Raw genomic sequence first — 24273 nt, 5'->3', positions numbered from 1 at the left:
GTATCTGACTTTTGATCTCAGCTCAGGTCTTGATCTCAGCATTGTCAGTTCAAGTCCTGCAGCAGACTCAAGGCTGGATGTGGGGCCTATACTAAAAAAAAATGGGTGATGCACCTGGGGGTCTCAGTTGGCTAAGCATCCGACTCTTGATTTCGGCTCAGGTCATGATCTCCGGGTTTTGAGATTGAGCACTGTGTTGGGGTCTCTGCTGAGCTTAGAGGCTGCTTAAGATTCTCTTTCCCTCTCTCTCTGCCCCTCACCAACCACCTCCTCCAAAATTAAATAGGGTAAGCAGGACAGACAGTAGGTGTACTCTACTGTATACCTCTACTGTACTGTAAAGAGTAGGAGTAGGGAGGGCTGTGAAGGTGCTATTTTATATAGGGTGGTCAGAAAAAGCCTCTCTACAAAGGCAACGTTTGATCATCTGAAGCAAGGAAATGAACAAAGTGATCTGGAGGAGGCCTTCAAGAATGCAGGGGACAGCCCTGGGAACAGCTGGGTAAGAACAATGCTACAGACTTCCTGAACCTTTCAAAGATGGCATGAAAATACCTCTATCGTGAAAAGTAAATGGACACTGAGATAACTCACTGCCTGTATTCGTTATATATGAACTTCCACCAAACTTGGCAGGAGGTTATGCCCTTGAAGGACAGAATGCTCATGGGTTTAAAAAAAAAAAAAAAGAAAAGGGAAGGAAAAAAACCTTTCATACACTTCACTATTTTACTGAGGTACACTGACCTCTTATTTACCATCAATGTGACGTTTCTAAGACTTGCTTATAAGATTGTGGGATAAATGAACAATGTTTAAGATACTGCTGTAACAGACACTGAGCAGAGGCAAATGGCCAGACACACATTGCAGTCTTTCCTCAGTCTCTCCTCTGGGCTTTGGTACAGAGTATGGAGGTACATTTATTAAGAAAAGGAAAACAGGGGCACCTGGGTGGCTCAGTGGGTTAAAGCCTCTGTCTTGGGCTCAGGTCATGATCCTAGGGTTCTGGGATCAAGCCCTACATTGAGCTCTCTGCTCAGCAGGGAGTCTGCTTCTCCCTCTCTCTCTGCTTGCCTCTCTGCCTACTTGTGATCTCTATCAAATAAATAAATTAAAAAAAAAAAAGAAAAGAAAAGGAAAGGAAAACAGAGGAGAGAAGAACAGAAGCTGTTTCTAGTTCCTTGTCTGGGACTTTGGGACAAAAGTGTCATTTGGGGGTTCCAGCCCCACCTACTTAAGAGAGGAGACTTGGGGTGCCTGGGTGGCTCAGTGGGTTAAGCCGCTGCCTTCGGCTCAGGTCATGATCTCAGGGTCCTGGGATCGAGTCCCACATCGGGCTCTCTGCTCAGCAGGGAGCCTGCTTCCCCCGCCCCCGCCAGCCTCTCTACCTACCTGTGATCTCTCTCTGTCAAATAAATAAATAAATAAAATCTTTAAAAAAAAAAAAAAAAAAAAGAGAGGAGACTGGATCGCGCTTGCTCGCTCTCTCTCTCTCTCTGACAAATAAATAAATAGAATCTTAAAAACAAAACAAAACAAAAATACACATGGGTGGCTCAGTCAGTTAAGCATCTGCCTTCAGCTCAGGTCATGATCCCAGGGTCCTGGGATCAAGTCCCACATTAGGCTCCTTGCTCTGCAAAAAAGCCTGCTTCTTCCTCTACCTGCCACTCCCCTTGCATGTTTGCTCTCTCTTTCTCTGAAAAATAAATAAATAAAATCTTAAAAATGAAAGAAGGAAGGAATGAAGGAAAGGAGGAGACTGGAGTGGTCAGACCAAAGGGTTTAGTTTAACTCCTCAGTTTTCCCATGTGACATGAACTCTGAGTTGAAAGTCATTTGTCATGGATGTAATGGCTGAAGCGAGGTGATCCCCAGGTCAGAGGTCAGGGTAGACCACCTGAATCAAGAGCAGTGAAAGGAATGGCAGAGCCTCAGTGGGGTCTACAGCCATCAAGACCACTAGGAAGCTGGGTCAGCAAGAGTCACCACCACTCTGGCTAAGCCAACAGAGAATAGAAAACAAATCAGTTGATTGACTGCAGATGCCAGCAGTGGATGCCAACAAAATGTCCAGGGCTAGATCAGGTCAACTACTGCTGGCTGTTTGCCAGATCAGTCACTCTACACCCAAAACAGCAAAGATCTAGAGGGCTGACAAGAATGCAAGAGCCTTCAGCAGGCTACCATGAGGTCAATCAATGACTCAATAAATACCATGAAAGGGGACACCTCTCCACTCATAAACCATGATGTCAAGTTGGAGAAGCGTGTGTTCAAATAGGAGAAATAGAGTAGCATGAAGACAGCCTTAGCATTTTAACTTAAAAGAACTGCTTAAATTTTAGCTCAAACTAAGTGTTAAACAGAATTGAGTTAAATGAGTTTCTTTATACTACTCAGCAGGTGGTGGAAGATTACAAGGAAGAGCAGATCAGTTATAGACAAGATAAATGATACTGTTTCAGGGGGAGGAGGGGAGGGGATCTCTGAATATACACACAAACAGGACTGCTGGGAATAAAACAGGATGTTTCATTACACTCATTAGAGAAATGGCTACTCTCACTGATACAATGATTCAGCAAACATTCACTGTGTTTATTCTTTATAGTTCCATATTAGATATTATGGTGATAAAAAAGATAAAATTAGAAATGGACTTTGCCTTTCAGGTAAAAAAGAGATAAAATACTGGATTAAATACTTCAAAAACTGAGGTAGAAAATGATTAATGTCATAAGAAAGGTGCTGTGGAAACTGCAAGACAGGGGTTCTTAACATGGGATCCATGACTTCTGGAGTCCATTCACCTCCTGACAATGCATGTGAAATTATGTGCATTTGTAAATCACTGTGCCTGCACAATTTTTAGTGAAAGGATCTACTGGAGTTTCATAACTTTTTCCCCAGGGGATAAGTAAACAGGCAAAAATCTGAAAAGGAAACTACATTCTGTTACAGTACAAAGGGAAGACCGTGGAAGATATATAATTTTAAAGGTGTGTAAGATCTGGATTATGTGGAAACATGGGATGGAGGAGTTATAGGTTAGGGAAGAACAAAAGCAGATATGGAAATATTATCTATATATATTTTTTTCTCCATACGCTTTATAGTACATACTTACAGTAAACCTCTTCTTTTTCTCTCTGTGTTCATCAGAACTGGGAATGCTGACACTTGGGCAGCTTTCCTTGTAGTCCATGTTATAATCCCTTTGAGTTTATTGTCTCAAAAGGACACCAAGAAATAAGTCCGAAGAAATAGTCAGCAGAGGACACAGTTAGTTAATCCAAAACATAAAACCTCTTGAGGTAATATTCAAATTCCATCATGCAACCTTAATCAACAGAAAAAAGAAAAAAAGAAAAGAAAAAGAAAAAAAGAAAGCATGGATTAGCAAAATAATTTAAAAATACAATGATTTGTCATTATTCACAGGACCCACTTTATGCTTATTCTGGCAGGAATTTACATTTGATCCTAAAGCACAGCCCAGGTTAGAGATATAGTTTTTCTGCCCCATCAATAGCTATACCACAATGAAAACATGTGTGTCCCACCTGCCTTCCTTATTATGAAGAAATTCTTGGAGCTACAGTTCAGGTGAACTGACACCAACTTGCAACTGAAAGGGTTCTATTTTGTTAGATTTCGAGGAGAGTTTTTCAATGTTTATTTTCCTTTTTTTTTTTTAAGTTTATTTATTTAAGTAATCTCTACACCCAAGGTGGGGCTCCAACTCACGGGCCCGGGATTCAGAGGCACATGCTCTTCTGACTGAGCTGGCCAGGCAGTCAAGTGTGTTTTTTCAGACTTCTTGCATCAAGATGAGCAGGTGAAGCCTGCTTCAGATTAGGATCCTATATAGTAATTATTTACTCCTGTTTTAGATGTGAGGCAACTGAGACATGGAGACATTAAATAAATTACCCATCCAGGATGTGAACCCAGGCTGTGTGGCTCCAGTCTTGACTCTTAACCACTGCGCTAAGCTGCATTTTAACAACTGTGGATTTTATGCCCTGGGCCCCTGGTCAAAGATATTACAATCTTCCTATAGAACAAATACAGTTATGTTATTACCATTCTGCCCGAGGACAAAGGGCTTGATATGTCAAACTGATGTCACTTTTGCTACACACAGCAGCTCACTCTCTCCACTGATACAAAATAATACCCTTTAAAGAGTTACTTTGCCAGTTTCCCTGGTGACTAATTTTAGGAAGTCACACCGACAGATCTAATAATTGTAAATAAATTACAGTGAAGCAATGATTTCAAATATCTACCAATAGGCGTTGCATATTCAGGTATGGTGAATTTGAACTGGTTATAAGGGTGCTTCCTTTGAGAGGATTCAAAACCCACTTTGCTAGACCGGATGAATGCAGTCATGAAGGATTTACATGTAGCTGAATTAGTTGTCAGAAAACATAGATACATAGCTGATACACTCCTAAGCTCAGAGTGCCGCATAAAAGCAACTAGCTTCTTTAGCTCACCCATTAGACCAGGGCGACCACCTGATCAAAGTCTTGCCCGCAGTCCCAGCGCTCTACTGCCACAGAATCAGAGCAGGTAGAACCTTAGCTCTTCTAAGGCAGATTAACCTTGTCTAGGAGCCCGAGACTGACATCAGCCCATTCTCTAACTGTAGCAGAAATGACAAGAGAGTGGAAGTCACAGTGCTACACTTTCCACACCTATCCCTTGAGAATGTGAGACCCAGGGCATGGTGGGCCCTGCTGGTACCATATTATGTATGAGCTTGAATGTCTGTTTGTGCCTAACTGTGCACAATCCACAGGAGCAGAACTAGAGGAGGACATCAAGTCTCAGGTCTTCCCTTTGGAAGGGACAATAAGGTATGACATTAAATGGCATCAGAAACACATGAGGGGGGAAAGAGCTCAGAAGCAGGATAAGTCATTTCATACAAGATACCCAGAGTACAAGTATAGTAGGCAATTTAGTATAGAGCCCAGCACTTAGGGGGATGCCAATTCTCCTACCTACCTTTCTTCTCACCCCTTATTGCACCCAAACGACAGCTCCACAAGAACCGAGGAAGAAGTTCAACTCTGGGAAGAGACCACTTTTATAATGGAAAATTTGCAGAATCTTGGAAATTTTTACCAGTAAGAGTCTGAAGAGCATATATGGGAGTACATTCAAAGGATTGAGGAGGACTAAATAGGAGATTACTGTGATCCTATAATGGTCACAGTCCTTTTCCAGACCTCCTTGAGAGAGACCTGCACCCATGCACAGGGGTGACAGCCCCCTGTGGAAAGAGAAATATATAGTCCTTTCAAGGGTTACTAGACACTAGACCTAAACTGACACTAATCCCTGAAGATCCAAAGCAGGGCCCACAGGTCAGAGTGCATATCTCATTCCAGAAAAGAGATGAGTGATGAAGTCAACCCTGGTATCCCATGGTGGGTACCATGCGAACACAGGCCCATCCTGTGGTTACCTCCCTAGTCCTAAAATTTTTGTGCAAATGGATATACTTGGTAACTGGCCAAGCTCCCACATTGGTTCCCTGTCCTATGTCATAAAAGCCATACGGAAGAAAGGGCCAGGAAGAAACCCCTGGAACTCTTCCCCTCTCCCTACTATGAAAGTAAACCAAAAACTGTACCACATCCATGGGAGAAGCTCAGAAATCGGTACTACTATCAAAAACACTGAAGGATACAGAGGCGTTGATTCCTATTATATCTCCTTTTTTTCCTTGCCAAAAGCCAGAAAGATCTTGGAACATAACAACAGATGGTGAGGCCAATCATGGCTGCACTTCTAAATGTGATACTTCTTGCTGGAGAAAATGAGCAAAATGTCTGCTAGCTGGTAGATAACTGCTGACCCAGCAAATGCTTCCCTTTCCATCATCATCAGTAAGAACAGTATGATGCAATTTCCCACCAAGTGCCAGACAGCAGTGCACCTTCAGTGTTTTACCTGAGGGCTATTTCTGCACTGCCATAATATAGTCTGGAAGGACCTCGATCATCTCAGTATCCCAAAGATTACCATACTGGTCCATCACACAGATGGCATTCTGTCAACCAGATCTCGAGAATAAAGAAGTAGCAAGCACTCAGGATGCCTTTGTAAGATATATGTACAAGCCAGAGAATGAAGATAAAAGCCATAGAAGTTCAGGGATCCACTACATTGATGGTTTCTATGGTTCCAGATGTCTGAAGCAGGATATTGCATCTGAAGTAAAATTGCTACACTTGGCACCATGTCCACTAAGAAAGACGTAACATAACTGGTGAGTTTCATACGTGGATATAACCCATGAGGCTGCCAGTTTTTTCTGGGGCCTGATTCAAGAGAAGGTTCTTCAGCAGTAAAAGCTGCCCTAACTCTTGGGGCTATGCTTTAGCACACCCACTAGTATCACAAATGACATGACAGACAGGGATGGGGTAAGAAGCCTCTGACAAGCATCCAGAGAAGAGTAAGAGTTACAGACTCCTTAGGGTACTGTCAATAAGTTTTTTCCATTTGGTTTCTGGCTTGCTACTCAGCTCTGGCAAAGATTATATTCCTGCCCACGGGAAACCAAGAGACTATGTAGTAAGAACAGCCGTTATGAGAAGTATTATCTGACCAACCAATTCATAAAACTGGACTGTACGAAAGCTTTCCACTTGGTATGCTGAAAGCAAGACTGGGCCTGAGCAGGTCTGGAAGGCACAAGTAAACCGCAGGAAAACCTGATACTTGTAACACCTTCCTTGTAAGCTCTGGCACCACACACTCACGGGGAGGATCCTACGATCAGTTAGTAGAGGAGGGAAAAGACATGCCCATTTGTGAATGGACATGCACGGTATGCAAGCCCCAACCAGAAATGAAACACTGTAGCTCTATGAAGGGATGGTCCTGACAGAGTGGTGAAGGGAACTCTTCCCATTAGGCACAATTCTGAGCAGTACATGTCAGGAGACAGGTGTCAGGAGAAATGCATGCCCAAGGTATGTATCTATGCTGACTTGTGGCCAATGGCTAAAGGATGGCTCACTGGTGAAAGAGCTAGAAAGAACAAGATTTGAATTGTTTTTCAAAGGGGAGAGCATATTCCCATACGTTGTACTTTCATTTTTTTAAAAATAAACATTTAAAAAAGTTTAAAAAGGAGGAGAGGGGGTGCCTGGGTGGCTCAGTAGGTTAAGCCTCTGCCTTCAGCTCAAGTCATGATCCTGGGGTCCTGGATCAAGCCCTGCATCGGGCTCTCTGCTCGGCAGGGAGCCTGCTTCCCCCTCTCTCTCTGACTTCCTCTCTTCCTACTTGTTATCTCTCCCTGTCAAATAAATAAAATAAATAAAATCTTAAAAAAATAAAGTAAAATAAAAATAAAAAGGAGAGGTTTGCAGAAGTACTGGAAGGAGTGGAAGCTGGCTGTGCCAAGTTAAGATTATTTTAACTGGTTAGATGACTGAGAAGCAGAAAGTTGTTGAAGGTATTTACCAAACTCAGATCTAAGACTTCTGGGAATTCGTGAGCATCCTGGGAGAATCAATCTATTAGACCTCAAAGAAGAGTTGTACTTATTTTCCACTGTGACCTGGTCTGAACTTCATGGGATCAGAAATTCCAAAGAAGTGCAGAAATATCTGAAAAAATGAAATCACTCTTTCAGAAGCAATTCATTCATCTTGGTGCTATGAATCATTGCTTACACTTCTTTGCTTGCCTTTTTTTTTTTAAAAAGATTTTATTTACTCATTTGAGAGAGAGAGAGAGAGAGAGAGAAAGCACAGGCAGGGTAAGGGGAGAGGGAAAAGGAGACTCCCCATGGAGCCGAGAGGTGGACATGGGGCTCGATCCCAGGACCTGGAGAGCAAGACCTGAAGCGAAGGCAGATGATCAAACATCTAAGCCACCCAGGCCTCCTCTTTGCTTGCTTTTGATGCCTAAATATGTAAGGTTCCTGAGATCAAGTATTTGTCATATCAGTTTCTGGAGTACTCATATTCAATCTTAAGGCAATGTCTGTGTTTGCACGGCTCTCTGACAATACACATCATTTTGTTGACATGGAGACCCATTAGCAACATATAAACTAGTATCAGAACAGCAATGGTCCCTGACTCAATGCACCTTCAGTCCTCAAAAGGACGAAACTGGCTGAAGAGTGATATTCTCCCTGATTTCATCAATAAGGATGACTAAACCTGGGCTAAAAACTGTGTTTTTATGTGATAAAATTTGGCTCAATTACCTTCTTGAGTCACTTTCAAATTACTTACAAAATTCACTGAGTAACTTTGCCATTTGAATATAAAAATAATAATCACAAAAATTAAAGGCATATAGAAAAGCATATAGAAAAATATCCATCATCTTAGCACACAGCAGACATGTACAGTCAATATTTTTGGCATATATTTCATTTTTTTCTATATGTCTATAAACATATATGGGTGTGAGAATGTGTCTGTATTACGAGTATGTATGTACTCATGTATTAAAATGAAGGAAAATATTGTTTTACAAATTTGTACTTTAAACTCTATAATGTATTTTATTTTAATACCAGTAACCATAGTGATGATTATTATTACTGTGTGCTAGGCACTGGGTTGATATTTAATCTCCACAGTAACCCTAGGAGATACTATTGTCACTCTCCTTTTACATGGGAGCTAATAGACACAAAATTGGACTAAGTAACTGCTTGAAGTCACTGAGGCAAGTAGTTGGCGGAATCAGAACCTGAAGTGATGTCTCATTCCAGAACCTCTGCCTTTAACATGACACTATAACCCTTTCCTTCTCAAGACCACCTCAGGTTTGGTGGAGGGATGCTTTCACTGAGAAAACAGTCTAGTCCTGTTAAACTGAAAGCTAAGCCTATCCCCTAGCCATGTGTGCTTTATCAAGCCATCCAACCTGATAAGAAAATGGTCACTGCCCCAGTAAAGTGACCAATCTGGATTTCCAGGAGGAAACCTGGATGTCATTACACAGCATGGGGAGGGGAACTGTGTCTGAATTAAGGAGATTCAGGGGCGCCTGGGTGGCTCAGTGAGTTAAAGCCTCTGCCTTCGACTCAGGTCATGATCTCAGGGTGCTGGGATCGAGCCCCGCATCAAGCTCATTGCTCAGCAGGGAGCTTGCTTCCTCCCCTCTCTCTGCCTGACTCTCTGCCTACTTGTGATCTCTGTCTGTCAAATAAATAAATAAAATCTTAAAATACACACACACACATATTTGAATTAAGGAGATTCGGTGGGGCATGTCTAACAGTACTGGTCAATGGAAAACTGGCAACTCAATAAACAGACTTGGATCCTGTGGGAATGAATGTTTGGGGTCCTCCACCAGGAAACTCTGACAAGCTAAGGCGTTGGAAGAGGGTAGGGGAACATAAAATAGGTATTATTATCAACTTAAGGCAAAAGACTAGCTACAGATGCCAAGACTATAGCAATTTTGTTTTAGTTTAGTTTTCTTCTCTGTTCCCTTCTCTGAACACTGGCAGTGGTTCCAGGTGGGAGTGTGAATGCACTGAATACAGTGCCTGTCAGCGACAGACTGTGTTTCCCCTGAGTTAGGAACATAAGTGTTATGCCCAAAGTGTAAGAGGGAATACTGAAGAACAGGAAGGGGAGGACTCTGCTGGATATCCTCTGTGTCTGTTCAGATCCATATCCACCCTGCTCCATGCCCTGGGATGCTGACCTCGACAGCCTGCACACTTTAGGCCCCCCTGCTTTCTAGCTGCTGGTTGATTTCATGCCTCTGGCATGATGGGGGGCGGGAAACATTTGCTCATCTTGCTCCCTCCTGAGCAGGCTGCAGTCTGGTAGTACTGGTTCCTCCCTCTAAGGCCAAAAACTCCTGAGAGATGATTCTGTCCTGTGGGGATAAAATGCTACAATTCTCCACCTCAGTCCCTGGACAAGACTAATCTAAACCCTTGTTTCCTAATCTGGAAAATGAGGCTAGCAACACCTACTTCATATGATTGTTTAAGCATATGGGATAAGTAAAAGACCTCGCTCTCTAAAAGTAGTCAATAAATTGGATCTAATACATAGCGATTCGTTTCAAATTACTTTTTATTCCTTTGTTCAACATACTTATTAGGCATTCCTTAGGCATTAAGCAATAAGACAAAGAGAAGAGAAAATCCTACCTGCAAAGACCTTATCTCATGGGGAATAATGATAAGCAATATAAAAATTTCAACACCTCACTAAGTGTGATGTTATGTGTATGCATGGTATACCACGAAATGACAGAGAAGGGCCACAAATGAAGACTGTCATATATTCTCAGCCTAACTAAAAATAAAGCCAGGCAGATACTGTAGCAGAAGTTTGAAAGAAATCACATTTGCCTGCTTCAATTTTCTCTGGAAAAAGGAAGCTAAAACCATATGTTGGAAATGAGGATGCTGCTTCAAGAAAAACAATGAGATTAAATCACTTGCCCCCCATAATAACTATTATTATTATTATTATTATTTAAAGAAAGAAATCACTTGTCTAAGCTACGATCCGGTTAATGGCTTGGATTTAAGTCCAAATTTGACTACCTCCAAAATCTATAGATACTTGTTTGTTATACTCCACTGTCTCGCTTTAAATAAGGTCTTCCTTCTCTTCAAGCTAAATCAATCCAGCAACCTAACAACATTTAATATTTCGTAGCTAAGTTTAATATAAGCCAGACTGTGACTCCTCACCAAAGCCTTACTGACAGGAAAACCAAGGAGACACTGCAGCATGAAAAAGGTAATCTGCCCCAGGTAGTGGGTTCAGGATTTGAACCCAGGTGGTCTGCCCTCAGGACTCATACCACACTGCCTCTACAACATATATATCCTCTAAAGAGTCCTCTGTTAATCAATGAAGGCTCATAAATTTATTCTTAAGTGGTCAGGAGTGAAACTATGAAAAAGATACTCTGCTATTACTATAACCTAATCTATGTTTATTCTGTGAAACTGAAGCAACTCAAATCCTGCAAAATCATCTTACAGCCAGTCAGGGAAATAAAACAGAGAAGAGGACTGATACAAGAACCCAAAATTAAAAACAAATGATAAAAAGGGAAGTTGTTCATCGGGGGATAAAACCTGGAATTTGGGGGGAGGTTCACAGGTATGTTAGGATTTTCAAAAGAAGAATGGGGATGGGGGAGCACCTGGCTGGCTGAGTCAGTGGAGCATGCAACTCTTGATCTTGGGGTCTTGAATTCAAGTCCCACGTTGAATGCAAAGATTACTTTAAAAAAAATCTTAAAAAAGAAGAAGAATGGGAAAAGAATCTGCCCTCACTCTGCTGGAGAATCACAATACGGTCTTACAGATCGGTTCCCAGGGGCAGCAGGCTCACCTAGGGGTGGGTCATGTGGCTCTAATGAGACCAAGTTCAGATACTAACTCAGAATGCAAGAACTAACCTTGATATTCACCTAGTCAATCAACTCAGACAAGTCCAACATGACAAAAAGAAGTGGATTAGATGAGAACAGAACTTTCAGGGACCAGCCAGACTTTAGGAGGGACAGTGATTTGCAAAGGTAAGATTAACAGTTAGTCAATATTATATTTATGTATAGTGATAGTGGTTCCTCAGGGGGACAGTGCACAATGCCGTGGTATTTTTGGTTGTCACAACTTGGGGGGTTGCTAAGTGGCTACATGTCAAGGACAATGCTAAACATCGTACAATCACAGGACAACCCCTACAACAGGAAGTCATCTAGCCTAAGATGTCAATACTGCTGAGGCTAAGAAACGAGTATCTATTAAGTACTAATGCTAGGCACTATTTGAAGCATGCCTTAGCACTAACACATCACTTGTTCCTCATAAAGACACATCAGTATCTTTACCTGGATTTTACAGATGAACAAACCTAGGCTACAAGGTCCACATTTCACACAGCTTCAGGGAGTAGCCCTGTATGGTGATCACAGCTCTGACCTGAGAGGCTGGGGTGCACACACTGTCTTTCAATTCCTTACAGTACTACTGCATGCATCCTCTTCTTCTAAATCACCTCTGGAGATACGGGGTGAAGATGGGAGAACGCCAAGTGTCCATTAGCTCTCAGGTTATAGAAAAGAGAGCCATGCGCAAGAAAAGCAGCATTCTGATTCTGTCACCAGGAGGGGTCAGATTTGTGTAGCACTGTACGAGGAGTGGCCTAGCTTCATAAAACATCATACGTTAACATCTAACCAAGAGTGTGGGATACAGAATAGGCCCTAAGTATTGGTCCCATCACAAGGACGATCAAGGGCTAAATTGTGAAGTAAGAAGGATACAAGAGGGGGCACCTGGGTGGCTCAATGGGTTAAGACTCTGCCTTCAGCTCAGGTCATGATCTCAGGGTCCTGGGATAAAGCCCCACATGGGACAGAGCCCCACATCGGGCTCTCTACTCAGCGGGGAGCCTGTTTCCTCCTCTCTCTCTCTCTGCCTACTTGTGATCTCTGTCTGTCAAATAAATAAATAAACAAAGTCCTTTAAAAAAAAAAAGGACTTAAGAAAGGATACTATCACAGGATATGGTTTTTTAAGGGGGGGGAGGGAGAAAGTTTAAAAAAATCATTAATAGGTTTTTTTTTTTTATTCTGAAATAAAAAGTGGAAATAGGGATGAAACACCATGACAGAAAACTGTCCAAAATCAAGTTATGTTAAAATTCTGTTTTTAAAAATACTGCTTAAAATAGATAAGCATTGATTAAGGCTTTTGTTAAATTTTTTATTTCAATTCCAGTATAGTTAATATCAGTTAAAGCCTTTTTTAGAGCATTTTCCCCCCTTCACCATTGTGCCTCTCTTTCTGTCCATTATATAAAATTACTGTCCTGGATCTTGTCCATCTCTGTTTCAGACACCCAAAAAAATGTTTTATAAGAAAATCCAAAGATTCTCCAGCTTTTTACCTCTAAAATTTAAGCAGAAGTTCTTAACTCCATTTCTTTCACACATCATGGATACTGTTTGGCACTAACTAGTGGACCCTACCCAAAATTACAAGACAGATACATTCATAATTATCAGTATCCACTCTCAACTAATACGGCAGAGAGGGGTTCAGTGATTTATACCAAGGCATAAAAGGAAATTAAGAACAATTCTGTTCCAAAAGGCAGGATGCAAACCTGGAAGAACTACAAATTTTCTTCAGCAGGGTGACAGGACCAGGTGCTGGATGTTTGGAAACAAGGGTCCTAAAGGAGAGAACTGACAAAGAGACAAAAGAAAATCCCTGTTCAGACCTGAGGCATGGCATAGGGTTGGTTTGGAAAATGGGGACTGACCCAGAGAATGTGAAAAGGAACGGGCATGGGGAAGGGAGCAGGAATTATTCCTGAGAACAGGCCAAAAGAGGTTGGGTTCATTTTAAAACTACATTAAAAGCCCCTTGGGAATTCTTACTCCAAACTAACTAGTTACTTTAATGAAAGCTTACTGTAATAGTATATATCTGTATCTGTTTTACTTCCGCCTTTCAGAATATTAGCTCCAAACACATCCAGCAGAAACAAAGCACATCTTTGTCACATCTGTAAATTAAATTCACTGCAGAACAGATTAAAAATCTAACAGGATCTCAATATTGAAGATACATAGTAACCTTCTCCCTACACATATCACAGGATGAATCAGTTACAACTTTTCCTGTTTTCCTTCCTTACTAATATATCCTTCCTCTAATCCCCACCCCACCCCCTCTTTGATTTTTCCCTCACTGTGTAATCACAAAGCAGTCCTAGTTTTTCCAAGGTTTATCACATCTCTTATTTGAGGTACCTTTTATTTATCCTGATTCTTTTTTTTTTTCCTAAAGATTTTATTTATTCACCTGACAGAGATCACAAGTAGGCAGAGAGGCAGGCAAGAGAGAGAGGAGGAAGCAGGCTCCCTGCTGAGCAGAGAGCCCATGTCGGGCTGGATCCCAGGACCCTGAGATCATGACCCAAGCCAAAGGCAGAAGCTTTAACCCACTGAGCCACCCAGGCGCCCCCTATCCTCATTCTTGATAAAGAAAAGTGATACATAAATTAGAAATAAAATATGTGTAAAATAGTCAATTTGGGACACAATATAGAAGAATAGTCTGCACCCAGCAATTTGAAAGGCGTATCCAAAAACTTGGACAAAAGTTACATGAGTCTGTTGGTTTTCTGAAATTGGCTCCATTTAATACAGATATTTAAGGAAAGGACTGAGTGAGGCAGTAGGAGGAGCACAGTCCTCTGTTTTCCAATACTAGACCCAAAGCTGCCAGGATAAGGAAGACGGTCCTAAACCGAGTCCAAATGATAACATGACCTTCCACAGGTTCCAGAACTGACAGAGTAGAGATGTTTACTGAAGCTGCAATGCTCTGCTCTATCCTTCTCAGCCTCCTAAGGTCACTGTCTTGGGTTTCCCAATACCAGAACACCAGCCCTATTCCTGGCTTCCCAAGCTTTTCCACTGGAAAGCACACTCCCAATATATGTTTCAGGAGGACAGGAACAAAGAACACTTTCAAAGATGGTTCTTGGAGGACTGTGATCACTGGCAGAGTGATGGGTGGATGGATGATTATATGAGACATGAGAAAAAGGAACATGGAGTTTCACACAATTAGCAGTAGTAAAATACTGCAGGTCCTAAGAAGTCTTGCTCTGGCTCTCTGGCTGGGAAGACTTGGAAAAGTGAGGAGGAACCAAAATCAAAACAACTAAATGCCAAAGAACCCCCCACAAAGATAACAATCATCATCACACTTCACAGTCTCTTTAGAGAAGCTCCAATCTGCTCTCTTTCTTTCCTCTCTTACGCCTTGCAATCCATTATTCCCATAGTAACCAGGGTCATTTTCTTCATCACTACAGATCTGATAATTTCACCCTATCACTTAAATCCTTTCTATTGCTTCCCACTGCCCTTAGAATAAAATCCAACTCTGAATTATTGCTAATACCCTACAAACACTCGCATGGCCTAATCTCTTCTTATCTCTCCAGCTGCATCCCACCAGTGCCTCCCACAACCCTACTCACTAGACTCCCATGGGAACAGCCTCCTTCCTACTTCTCACACACACTGAGCACTCTCCCATCTCATCTCTTGTACCTGTGTCCCCTCTGACTCGCATTCTCTCTCTCCAGCTCATCACACTGAGGCTTTGTTCAAATGCCACCTCCTGCAACAGGCCTTCAAGACCACCTAACTACAGTGCCCCTTCCCCAAAATAATTTGTCATCACCCTGGTTTTTTCCATTTTAGCATTTATAATCATCTAAGATTACATCTTGTAGGTTGAGAACCTCCCTGACTAGACTGTGGAAATTGTGACTTTTATACTGCCATGTACTGGGTGGTACACATTTCATTTATTCTTTCAACAAACAGGTGGAGAGAGGCATGTAAAAATTCCCATTTGCCAAAAATTCCCATTTTCCTCTTTACTAGATTAATTCCATTATTAAACATACTAGTATGCTACAGTACTCGAACAAAATCCTGAAAAATACAGATTTATTTAACAGATACTTATACAGTGTTTACCATGTGCTAGAGATGTGTAATTAGTCTGGGCCCCATCTTTTATTATTTGTATGAATGATCCATCTGATGTGCACCCTTAAGTAAGGCTTTTGAAAACAAGGAGAACTCAGGGTAAACACAGATGCCTATACAGTGTGATAAAGGAAACTTTACTCCAAAGCAAATATTTGCTTTCAAGTTTTTTTTTTTTTTTAAGATTCTTCTTCTTCTTTTTTTTTTTTTTAAAGATTTTATTTATTTATTTGAAATAGAGAGAGAGACATCACAAGTAGGCAGAGAGGCAGGCAGAGAGAGGGAGAAGCGGACTCCCTGCTGAGCAGAGAGCCCGATGCGGGCCTCGATCCCAGGACCCTGAGATCATGACCTGAGCCGAAGGCAGAGGCTTAACCCACTGAGCCACCCAGGCGCCCTAAGATTCTTCTTCTGAGAGTAAAACTTTACTGGTTAGCACAAAACAAGAAATTTAAATAACAGTATGATCTGAATCTAAATTTAAATTATAGTATGTTAGATTTAAGTCCTGATTTATATTAGCTACTTATTAGTAAAAATAATATGCAGATTTTTACCTTAAAATTTTAACATTAAAAAAATTAGGACTTTTATATATATTTTCCCTACCAACTATTTCCTGCCAATAGAAATTGCAGCTTCATCCTAGGAATGGTAAAATAAATTTAGTCGACACCTGTAAACACTCATAATCAAGAACAAAGAGAGTAAGTTAGGCTAGTGCATGTTCTAGAATGGGAAAACCCCAGACAAGGTTTGGGAGGCAACAAGAGAGAAAATTAAATTTCAGAAATGTCTATAGACGTCCTAGAGACAAGTGTTAATTTATCAGAAAAAATCACATGCAAAATAAAAGCATTCACTCAACTGGAGTATGTGCAAGGACACGTTGGTAATGAAATGAAACAAAATATACTGAACCAGATGCTGATATCAAATAATAAAACTGGAAGCTTCACACAATAGATAAACTCAAGTATCTTCTATCCGTCTCTTTTCTCTGAAGAACTAAAAGCTTCTGGCATATAATTTCTCCATATGTACAGGAAAATAAGAAAGAAGTATGAACATTTCATTAGTTTAAAAATAAGGGAAAGCAAGTAAACTACATTCTGCAGACCAGAAAGAGGAAGAGAAAGTTCAGTCTTACCCAGTTCAGAAAACAAAGCAGTGTGACATTATTTGTGTGTAGAGATGCAAAAACAAAATAAAGCTAGGAATAATTCCCCCACAAGAAAAACCAAAGCTGCAGATGTTGCTCCATAAAGTCCGTCTTGCCCTACTGGTTTTGTGTATCTTTTTAAACGTCTGTGTGTCCAATTACGTGGGTGTTGGGTACGTTGCTCTCCCTACACCTCTTTCCTTCTCTGAATCCAGATCTCAGTATCTTCATTTAGATCTTTTTATGTAGTACTGAATTTACCCCTGCCTTCTTCCTTAATTGTCCATATTGTAGAAATGATTGTTGAAGCTCAATATTTAATGATTTAAAGACCTATAAAATAGAACTTTAAGTTCACTTTTACTTAAAAAACAAAGAAGTGGGTGTACTTTAAAAAGTAACTGGAACTTTTATGTGTGTGGTATTTGTCCTCCAGGAGCTAGTATGTACCAAAAAGAAAAGATAAGTGCCCAAAAAATTACAATGCAAAAGAGACTGTGATAAATTCTCTAAGAAAAATATGAAAAGTTTCTAGAATTCAGAGGAAGGAAAAACAAAAAAACAAAACACTTCCCACTGAACTTTTCTAGGTATCTGGGGTGATTATAACATGTGAGGGAGGATCTGAAGGCTGGGCACTCAAAACAGAAAGAGCAGCAAAAGTCCTCAGTACAAAGAATAGCCATTCGTTCAATTTGTCTGAATTCCTGCCCACTTAACAGGAAAAGATCCACTCCACTTGGTAAAAACAGAAAGAGAAACTGTCACAACATTCACCTTTAGCTTTTACGTGGCATTATCATTAAAGCCTTATTTTACAAGTATAAACTGGAAATCACTTTTCTTACATATAGGAGCCAGAGGTTGGAAAAGTGTGTTTGAATCATGTAGAGGACTCTGAATGCCAGGCTTCTCACTCTGGATTTCATTGTGCAGATGAGGATGTAAAGGCATTTGAAAAGGTAATTTGAAAGGTTGTAGGTGTAGAGAATGGAATGAAATGGAGGAGAGCTTAAAGAAACTGGGGTTTGGCAACAATAGGAATGGCAGGTTTGCAAAAAACTGACCTAAGAAATAAGTAATAGGTATTTGCATGTGGAGTGCAAGGTAGAAGGAGGCATTAAGACTGCTTCAAGGTTTTATTCCTTGGTAATCAGAATAAATAACTAGGAATGGGGGGAGGGAAGAGAGGGCAAGGCAAAATGACAGCAAACTAGTTTAAGTAAATACTAGCCCAAGCTGGAAATGTCTGCATCAGATGCACAGATCTGACACCTTCCGGTGCCAGGCATTGTTTCCAGGCACTTAGGATACAGCAGTGAACACAACTGGCAAGCACCACAGCCCACATGGAACTTACCCTCCAATGGCAGACAAGAGATAATGAACAAGTAAATAGAGAGATAAATATATATTATAGGAAGAGTGGGGTTGTATGGAATTTTAATTAGGAGGGTCTGACTGAGAGTGACATCTAAACAAATACCTAGAGGTGAGGGAGTGAACCACGCAAGGCGCCAAGAAAGAGTCAGCAACTAACATAGAAATATCTTCATTTAGTTTCACTCTTGATGCTTTTGAAGTTAGCAGCAATTGCAGTGTATCTCTTCGGTGACCCAGTCCTATTTCCTTGGGCTAGTATGTAGTGTTCCACTTCCTGACTGTCCTACCAGATCAAGAAAACTTCACCAATAACACAGTGATAACAAACTGCCTAGTAGGTCAATTTGTTTACACTGGCTGTTTATGTTCCCTACCTGGGAGAAAAGGACTACATTTTAAAACAACAAAACCAAAGCACTGTTAGAACATGTTTGTACAAAGCTTAAGAAGACAATCATCTTGTTCTCAAAGCAATCATTGATGTAGCAACTTTTGAAACTTGTGATTTAAATCAAAGGTGAAGAATGATTATGAATCATGCAATTAAGCTACCAAGGAGGATGCTGCAGAGAGAAAAACCATTCACAGCACCATAAAACTGTCAAAAATAAAAACAGTACAATTATCAAAACCAGAATTGATATCATTCTTTGATTTTATGATTTGTTGTTCAGCAGAACTGAACTGTAGGCTAAATTATGCATTTTAATGATTCTGGATCTTGGGGCCTCATTCTTATCTGTAAAGGGCAGCTGTTGTGATTTTTCAGATTCCCTTCAATTCCAAGATTCGATGTGGCTAATTACCATTCCTATGATGTTTAGGTTATTTGTGTATTTGTGTACTCTGGTTTACCTCCTTTTGCAGTAATAGTACAAATAGCACCCATCCCAAGTAATACAACTTGTAAGTTTTGTATAAAAGTGATAATGACCTTCTTTTAAACACATCTACCAGAGCTTGGTGTTTAAACTGAGGATACCCTCTCTGAAAGTGCTGCCTTTTTTTCATCCCTCTTTTAGAACAGTCTTTAAGACACTCCGGCTTCTGCATCATTTTAGGGAGGATTAGATTTGAAATCAGGTGGATGATCACATCTCTAGTAGATGAGAAAAGTAATGAGACCTTATCTGGTGGGATACATTCTCTGAAATTCCAAAGGAATTCTCAAACATTTCTAGCTATGACTCTGAGGAAAGATTTTCCGGTGTTGACAACTTTATAGATTAATGCCCATCTAAAGGCATAATAAAGAAAATAACCAACGTTATTGTGGACTATGCGTCAGGCAGAATTAAGTACTGACTGATTAATCCTCATAACAATACTTTAAGGATGAACTATCACTATTCTCATTTTACATGTGCAGAAACAAAGTCATAGAGAAATTAAACAGATTGCTCAAGTTTTCACAATTAACAAAGAGATTCGAACCCAGGCACTCTAGCTTCAAAGCCTGAGATCTTAACTTTCACCATACACTGCCTATATATATCCTGGCGTCCCTGTTTAAGTAACAGTCCCATTATCAGCCGCACTCTCCTTGCAAACTGAAAAACACGAAGTCAAAATAAAGCTGCACTACAAATTCGTTATCGAGCTTCTCCTCCAGTCCTGAACCACGAACTAGACTCTTAAAGAATATAAAATCTCAGTACCTGAGGTCTCTCGAGATTTAGGGAAGAAGTGTGTGGAGCAACCCAAATGTGTTCTGTCCTGGCGGTAATGCCGTGAACAAGCGCTGCAAAAACTAGAGCCGGACCCGGTGTCTCCCTGCCTCTGGGGGTTCACGCCAGGGGGCCTCCCAGCCGCACCACGCGCTCGTACTACGCACGGAAGTGGCCCAGGGGCCGGTCCAACCAAACCACACCTGGCTCGAACGCGCCCGCGGGGTTCCTTCACTTGGCCCTCGCGGCGCCCATACCCCTTCCCGTACTTACCTTCGTGGACCCTCGCCCGACGCATAGCGAGCGGGAAGCCCCACCAGAGCTGCGCCACACTCTACGGTCGTCCGCGCCGCGCCTCCCACCCCCAGCGGGGCCCACCACCCTCCCCGCCTTAGCCCGGCCTCCTGACTCCGCCCCTAGCACCAGGCCCCGCCCACACCAATCAACGGAACCGTCCCAACCACTAGCCTGCTCAGGGGCGGGGCTTATGCACACTCAGCTCCGCCCCTCGCTCGCTAGAAAGCGGTGGATCCGAGTGAAGGCACTGTGTGGATGCTGCCGGGAGGCCATAAATAAACAAAGCCGGGAGGGCTTGGGGTGTGTGACCCCGAGGGAGGGAGTGCTGGACGCAGGTAGAGGGAACCGTCAAAGGGAGACAGTCAGCCTTGTGGCAAGATGAGGAAGGAGACTTGGGAGGGGAAAGTGAAGGCCCTCTCCCCAGGTTCCAGCTGACGTGTAGGACTGGGTGAGACATCTTGAAGCAACGGAGTTTATACTTAATAAGCGCATTAGCTAATCTTGTTCTCCTTAGGCAGGGTAGGACTCATGAATTCCGGGCTCCATGCATGAGAAATCATAGGAACTAGGGTTGAGAGGGAGGAAAAAAGCAATCGAATTCTTTACTGATCTCCAGCACACATCCTCGTTTTTCATTTTGGGGAAAATTCTGGAAAGGACTCTCAGTAGGAATCACTTCAGACTCACTCATTCCTTCTCCCCTCAAATAGCTCAGGCACTTTTCAAGAGAGCATACTCAACGCAGGTTGAGTTTGGCATTAATGCCCACGGTGTACTGCAAGGTTTGTGACTACATGTATGGATAAAGGAAAAAATCAGACCACTCAGAAGGAATTATTTTAACTATTAATTTATTTGATTTTTGAACGTGAAAAACTATTAGAGGAATCAAGGCAAACACTAATTAAATTATGGTGGGGAAACACAAGGCTCACCTTGCTAACAAGCAGCATTTGCTGGGAGAACTTCAGAAAACAGTGTCAAGAGGCCAGCCTAGCTGTGTGGCCCTAAGGGAGATCACAATATCCAAAGCCCCAGATCTGCTTATCTTTAAAATAAAGAGATTGGGCCAAGTGACCTCATGACCTCTAAATACCCTTCCAAACTTAATTTCATCCTGCAAGATTCAGCAATTAAGGGCAAAGGGACCATAAGGAAAGTGCTGTCCAGTCAGGAACCACACAGAGAAATTGGGGATTTTTAGGAAAAGCTTCAGGGATCTCTGACATCACTTCATTCAAGCTCTCCTGTCAGACTTTTCTATTTGCAATAATGATAACTCTTGTCCTAGCTCAAAACCTCTGACTCTTCCCTCTCAATCCTCACATTTGGTCATCAGGTCCTTGGCTTTTTCCATTATAGAGTCTCTTCAATGAACCTTCTCACTTTCACTGCCATCTCTGAATAAAGTACAAAACCAAAGAACTCAGGTTCTTGGATCTGACCCTCACCTATTTTTTTCTACCTAATCTCCAAGTACTCTCTGGCAGACTGCTTCTTCACTGTGTAGTATCCACAACATACAGCCAACATTCCTGCCACTGAACATTTATATCCACTGCTTCCCAGCTCAGAATATTTCTTAGTCCTAGCTACCTGTTCAGATTATGATAGCTCAGCTCAGGGACCTCTCTATCCAGTAAAATGCTATAACACCTAGGATCTGCACCACTTAGCAGGCCTACCTTATTTTTTTTTTTTTCTGTTATTTATATTTATCTCTAAAACTAAACTGTAAGCTCCTTCCTGGATAACCCCAGGATCCAGGCAATAAAGTAAAAAAAAGCTATTTTCAGTATCTCAAAAGCCTAAAAGAAATTATATATTCATCTATAATTAGGCTGTTCAAATTACCTATAACTGTAAGATTCTGTTTTTTTTATTAAGAAAATTTATATTTTTATTTTCATTTATTTTTTTAAATATATATGTATATTTAAAGATTTTATTTACTTATTTGACAGAGAGATCACAAGTAGGCAGAGAGGCAGGGAGAAGCAGGCTCCCTGCTGAGCAGAGAGCCCAACATGGGGCTTGATCCCAGGACCCCAAGATCATGACCCGAGCCAAAGGTAGAGGCCCAACGCACTGAGCCACCCAGATGCCCCTGTATTTTTATTTTTTAAGTAATTTGTATACCCCACATGGGGCTCAGACTTTACCCCAAGATCAAGAGTCACATGTTCCAGTGACTGAGCCAGCCAGGAGCCCCAGGATTCTGTTTTTATCTGAAATTATGTGACACTGCAATAACATCTATTACTTCATGTTAACCAAAGCTCTGATAGGCAGTTAGATGTGACTGATTTTTAGAAAAGGGAAACAGGAGTGCCTGGCTGGCTTGTCAGGAGAGCAGGTGACTCTTCATCTTGGTCAGGGTCTCGAGTTCAAGAGATCAAGTCCCACACTGGATGTAGAGATTACTTTAAAAAAAAGAAGAAAGAAAGAAAGTAAAGAAAAGGGAAAATAAATTGCTAATAAATAAGACTTATTTTGAAGTCTGAATCTATGAGATTCACAGAGGTACATAAAAATAAAAAGTAGCCGACCCATTCTTTTGTCACCCCATTGCCAGAACAAGTGACATACCCAGAGTAAGTGCTTAAGAAGATAGTCATTAGTCAGCATGGAGGTTCCTCAAAATGTTGAAAATAGAACTGCCCTATGACCCAGCAATTGCACTATTGGGTATTTACCCTAAGGATACAAACGTAGTGATCCAAAGGGGCACATGCACCCGAATGTTTATAGCAGCAATGTCCACAATAGCCAAACTATGGAAAGAACCTAGATGTCCATCAACAGATGAATGGATCAAGAAGATGTGGTATATATACACAATGGAATACTATGCAGCCATCAAAAGAAATGAAATCTTGCCATTTGCGACAACATGGATGGAACTAGAGCGTATCATGCTTAGCGAAATAAGTCAAGCAGAGAAAGACAACTATCATATGATCTCCCTGATATGAGGAAGTGGTGATGCAACATGGGGGCTTAAGTGGGTAGGAGAAGAATCAATGAAACAAGATGGGATTGGGAGGGAGACAAACCATAAGTGACTTTTAATCTCACAAAACAAACTGAGGGTTGCTGGGGGAAGGGGGTTTGGAAGAAGGGGGTGGGATTATGGACATTGGGGAGGGTATGTGCTTTGGTGAGTGCTGTGAAGTGTGTAAACCTGGTGATTCACAGACCTGTACCCCTGGGGATAGAGTATTATGCCTCCATCAGAAAGGATGAATACCCAACTTTTGTAGCAACATGGACGGGACTGGAAGAGATTATGCTGAGTGAAATAAGTCAAGCAGAGAGAGTCAACTATCATATGGTTTCACTTATTTGTGGAGCATAACAAATAGCATGGAGGACATGGGGACTTAGAGTGGAGAAGGGAGTTGGGGGAAATTGGAAGGGGAGGTGAACCATGAGAGACTATGGACTCTGAAAAACAATCTGAGGGTTTTGAAGGGACGGGGGGTGGGAGGTTGGGGTACCAGGTGGTGGGTATTATAGAGGGCACGGATTGCATGGAGCACGGGGTGTGGTGCAAAAATAATGAATACTGTTATGCTGGAAATAAAAATAAAAAAATAAAAAAAAAAAAAAACAAGTGACAGGGCTGGGACATGACTCTAGCCCCGTGAGTTTCAGGCTAGAGCAGGCCCCCTTGACCTTTATTCAGACCAGAGCAGGCCTTCCTTGTAGTGTTTGATCCTGGGGTGACAGTATTTTAACAAGAACTTTCTATATGCCAAAAAAAAAAAAGAAGATAGTCATTAGTCTATTATTATTTTCAGCTTTCGTTAAGCCCTCACTCTCTCCTTTGCTTTAATTAAAATACTGGTCTTTTCTTCTCATGCAAATAAGATTGTAAGAGTTTCCCTTCAATTTCAAATAAATTCTGAAGAATAAGATAAACAAGAATCACACTGCTTCTCAGAGTTGGACTAGAAAGGTTTCTGATGTCCAAGAAATAAACCGTCAAATCATGGTAAACTGCCTATGTTAAGGTGCCCTACATACTACTCACATCTTTAAAGAGTAAATTTTCCTTAACTGCAACCTTACCCAGATGACAAAAGTAGAAGCAAGACCAAGTTTGCAGAATGACTACCAAGTAAGAGTGAAAACTGATTTGCAATCTATCAATGGCCCCTTGTGTTTTGAAAATGTCACTGGCAAATTTAA

The 24273-nt window shown here is 41.4% G+C and overlaps 1 protein-coding gene across 3 annotated transcripts in view; it reads right to left on the bottom strand.

Annotated features, from left to right (window-relative positions):
* SGK3 (serum/glucocorticoid regulated kinase family member 3) overlaps window positions 1–24273 on the bottom strand; it is a 145477-nt gene that overhangs the window by 65852 nt on the left and 55352 nt on the right. The window contains exons 1-2 of one of the 3 annotated variants that reach the window (XM_032315598.1): window positions 20056–20204; window positions 3134–3346 (exon numbers count right to left, since the gene is read on the bottom strand). In XM_032315598.1, the coding sequence (XP_032171489.1) occupies window positions 3134–3211 (78 nt within the window). In that variant the 5' untranslated portion in view covers window positions 3212–3346; window positions 20056–20204. Of the gene's footprint in view, window positions 1–3133; window positions 3347–20055; window positions 20205–24273 lie in introns of those variants that run through there. The other 2 variants (XM_032315596.1, XM_032315597.1) reach the window with 2 other exon arrangements.

This window comes from Mustela erminea, chromosome 16 (genome assembly GCF_009829155.1).
Source record: "Mustela erminea isolate mMusErm1 chromosome 16, mMusErm1.Pri, whole genome shotgun sequence".
In the NCBI taxonomy this organism is placed as follows: domain Eukaryota; kingdom Metazoa; phylum Chordata; class Mammalia; order Carnivora; family Mustelidae; genus Mustela; species Mustela erminea.
This window is presented reverse-complemented; position numbering and strand designations above follow the sequence as displayed.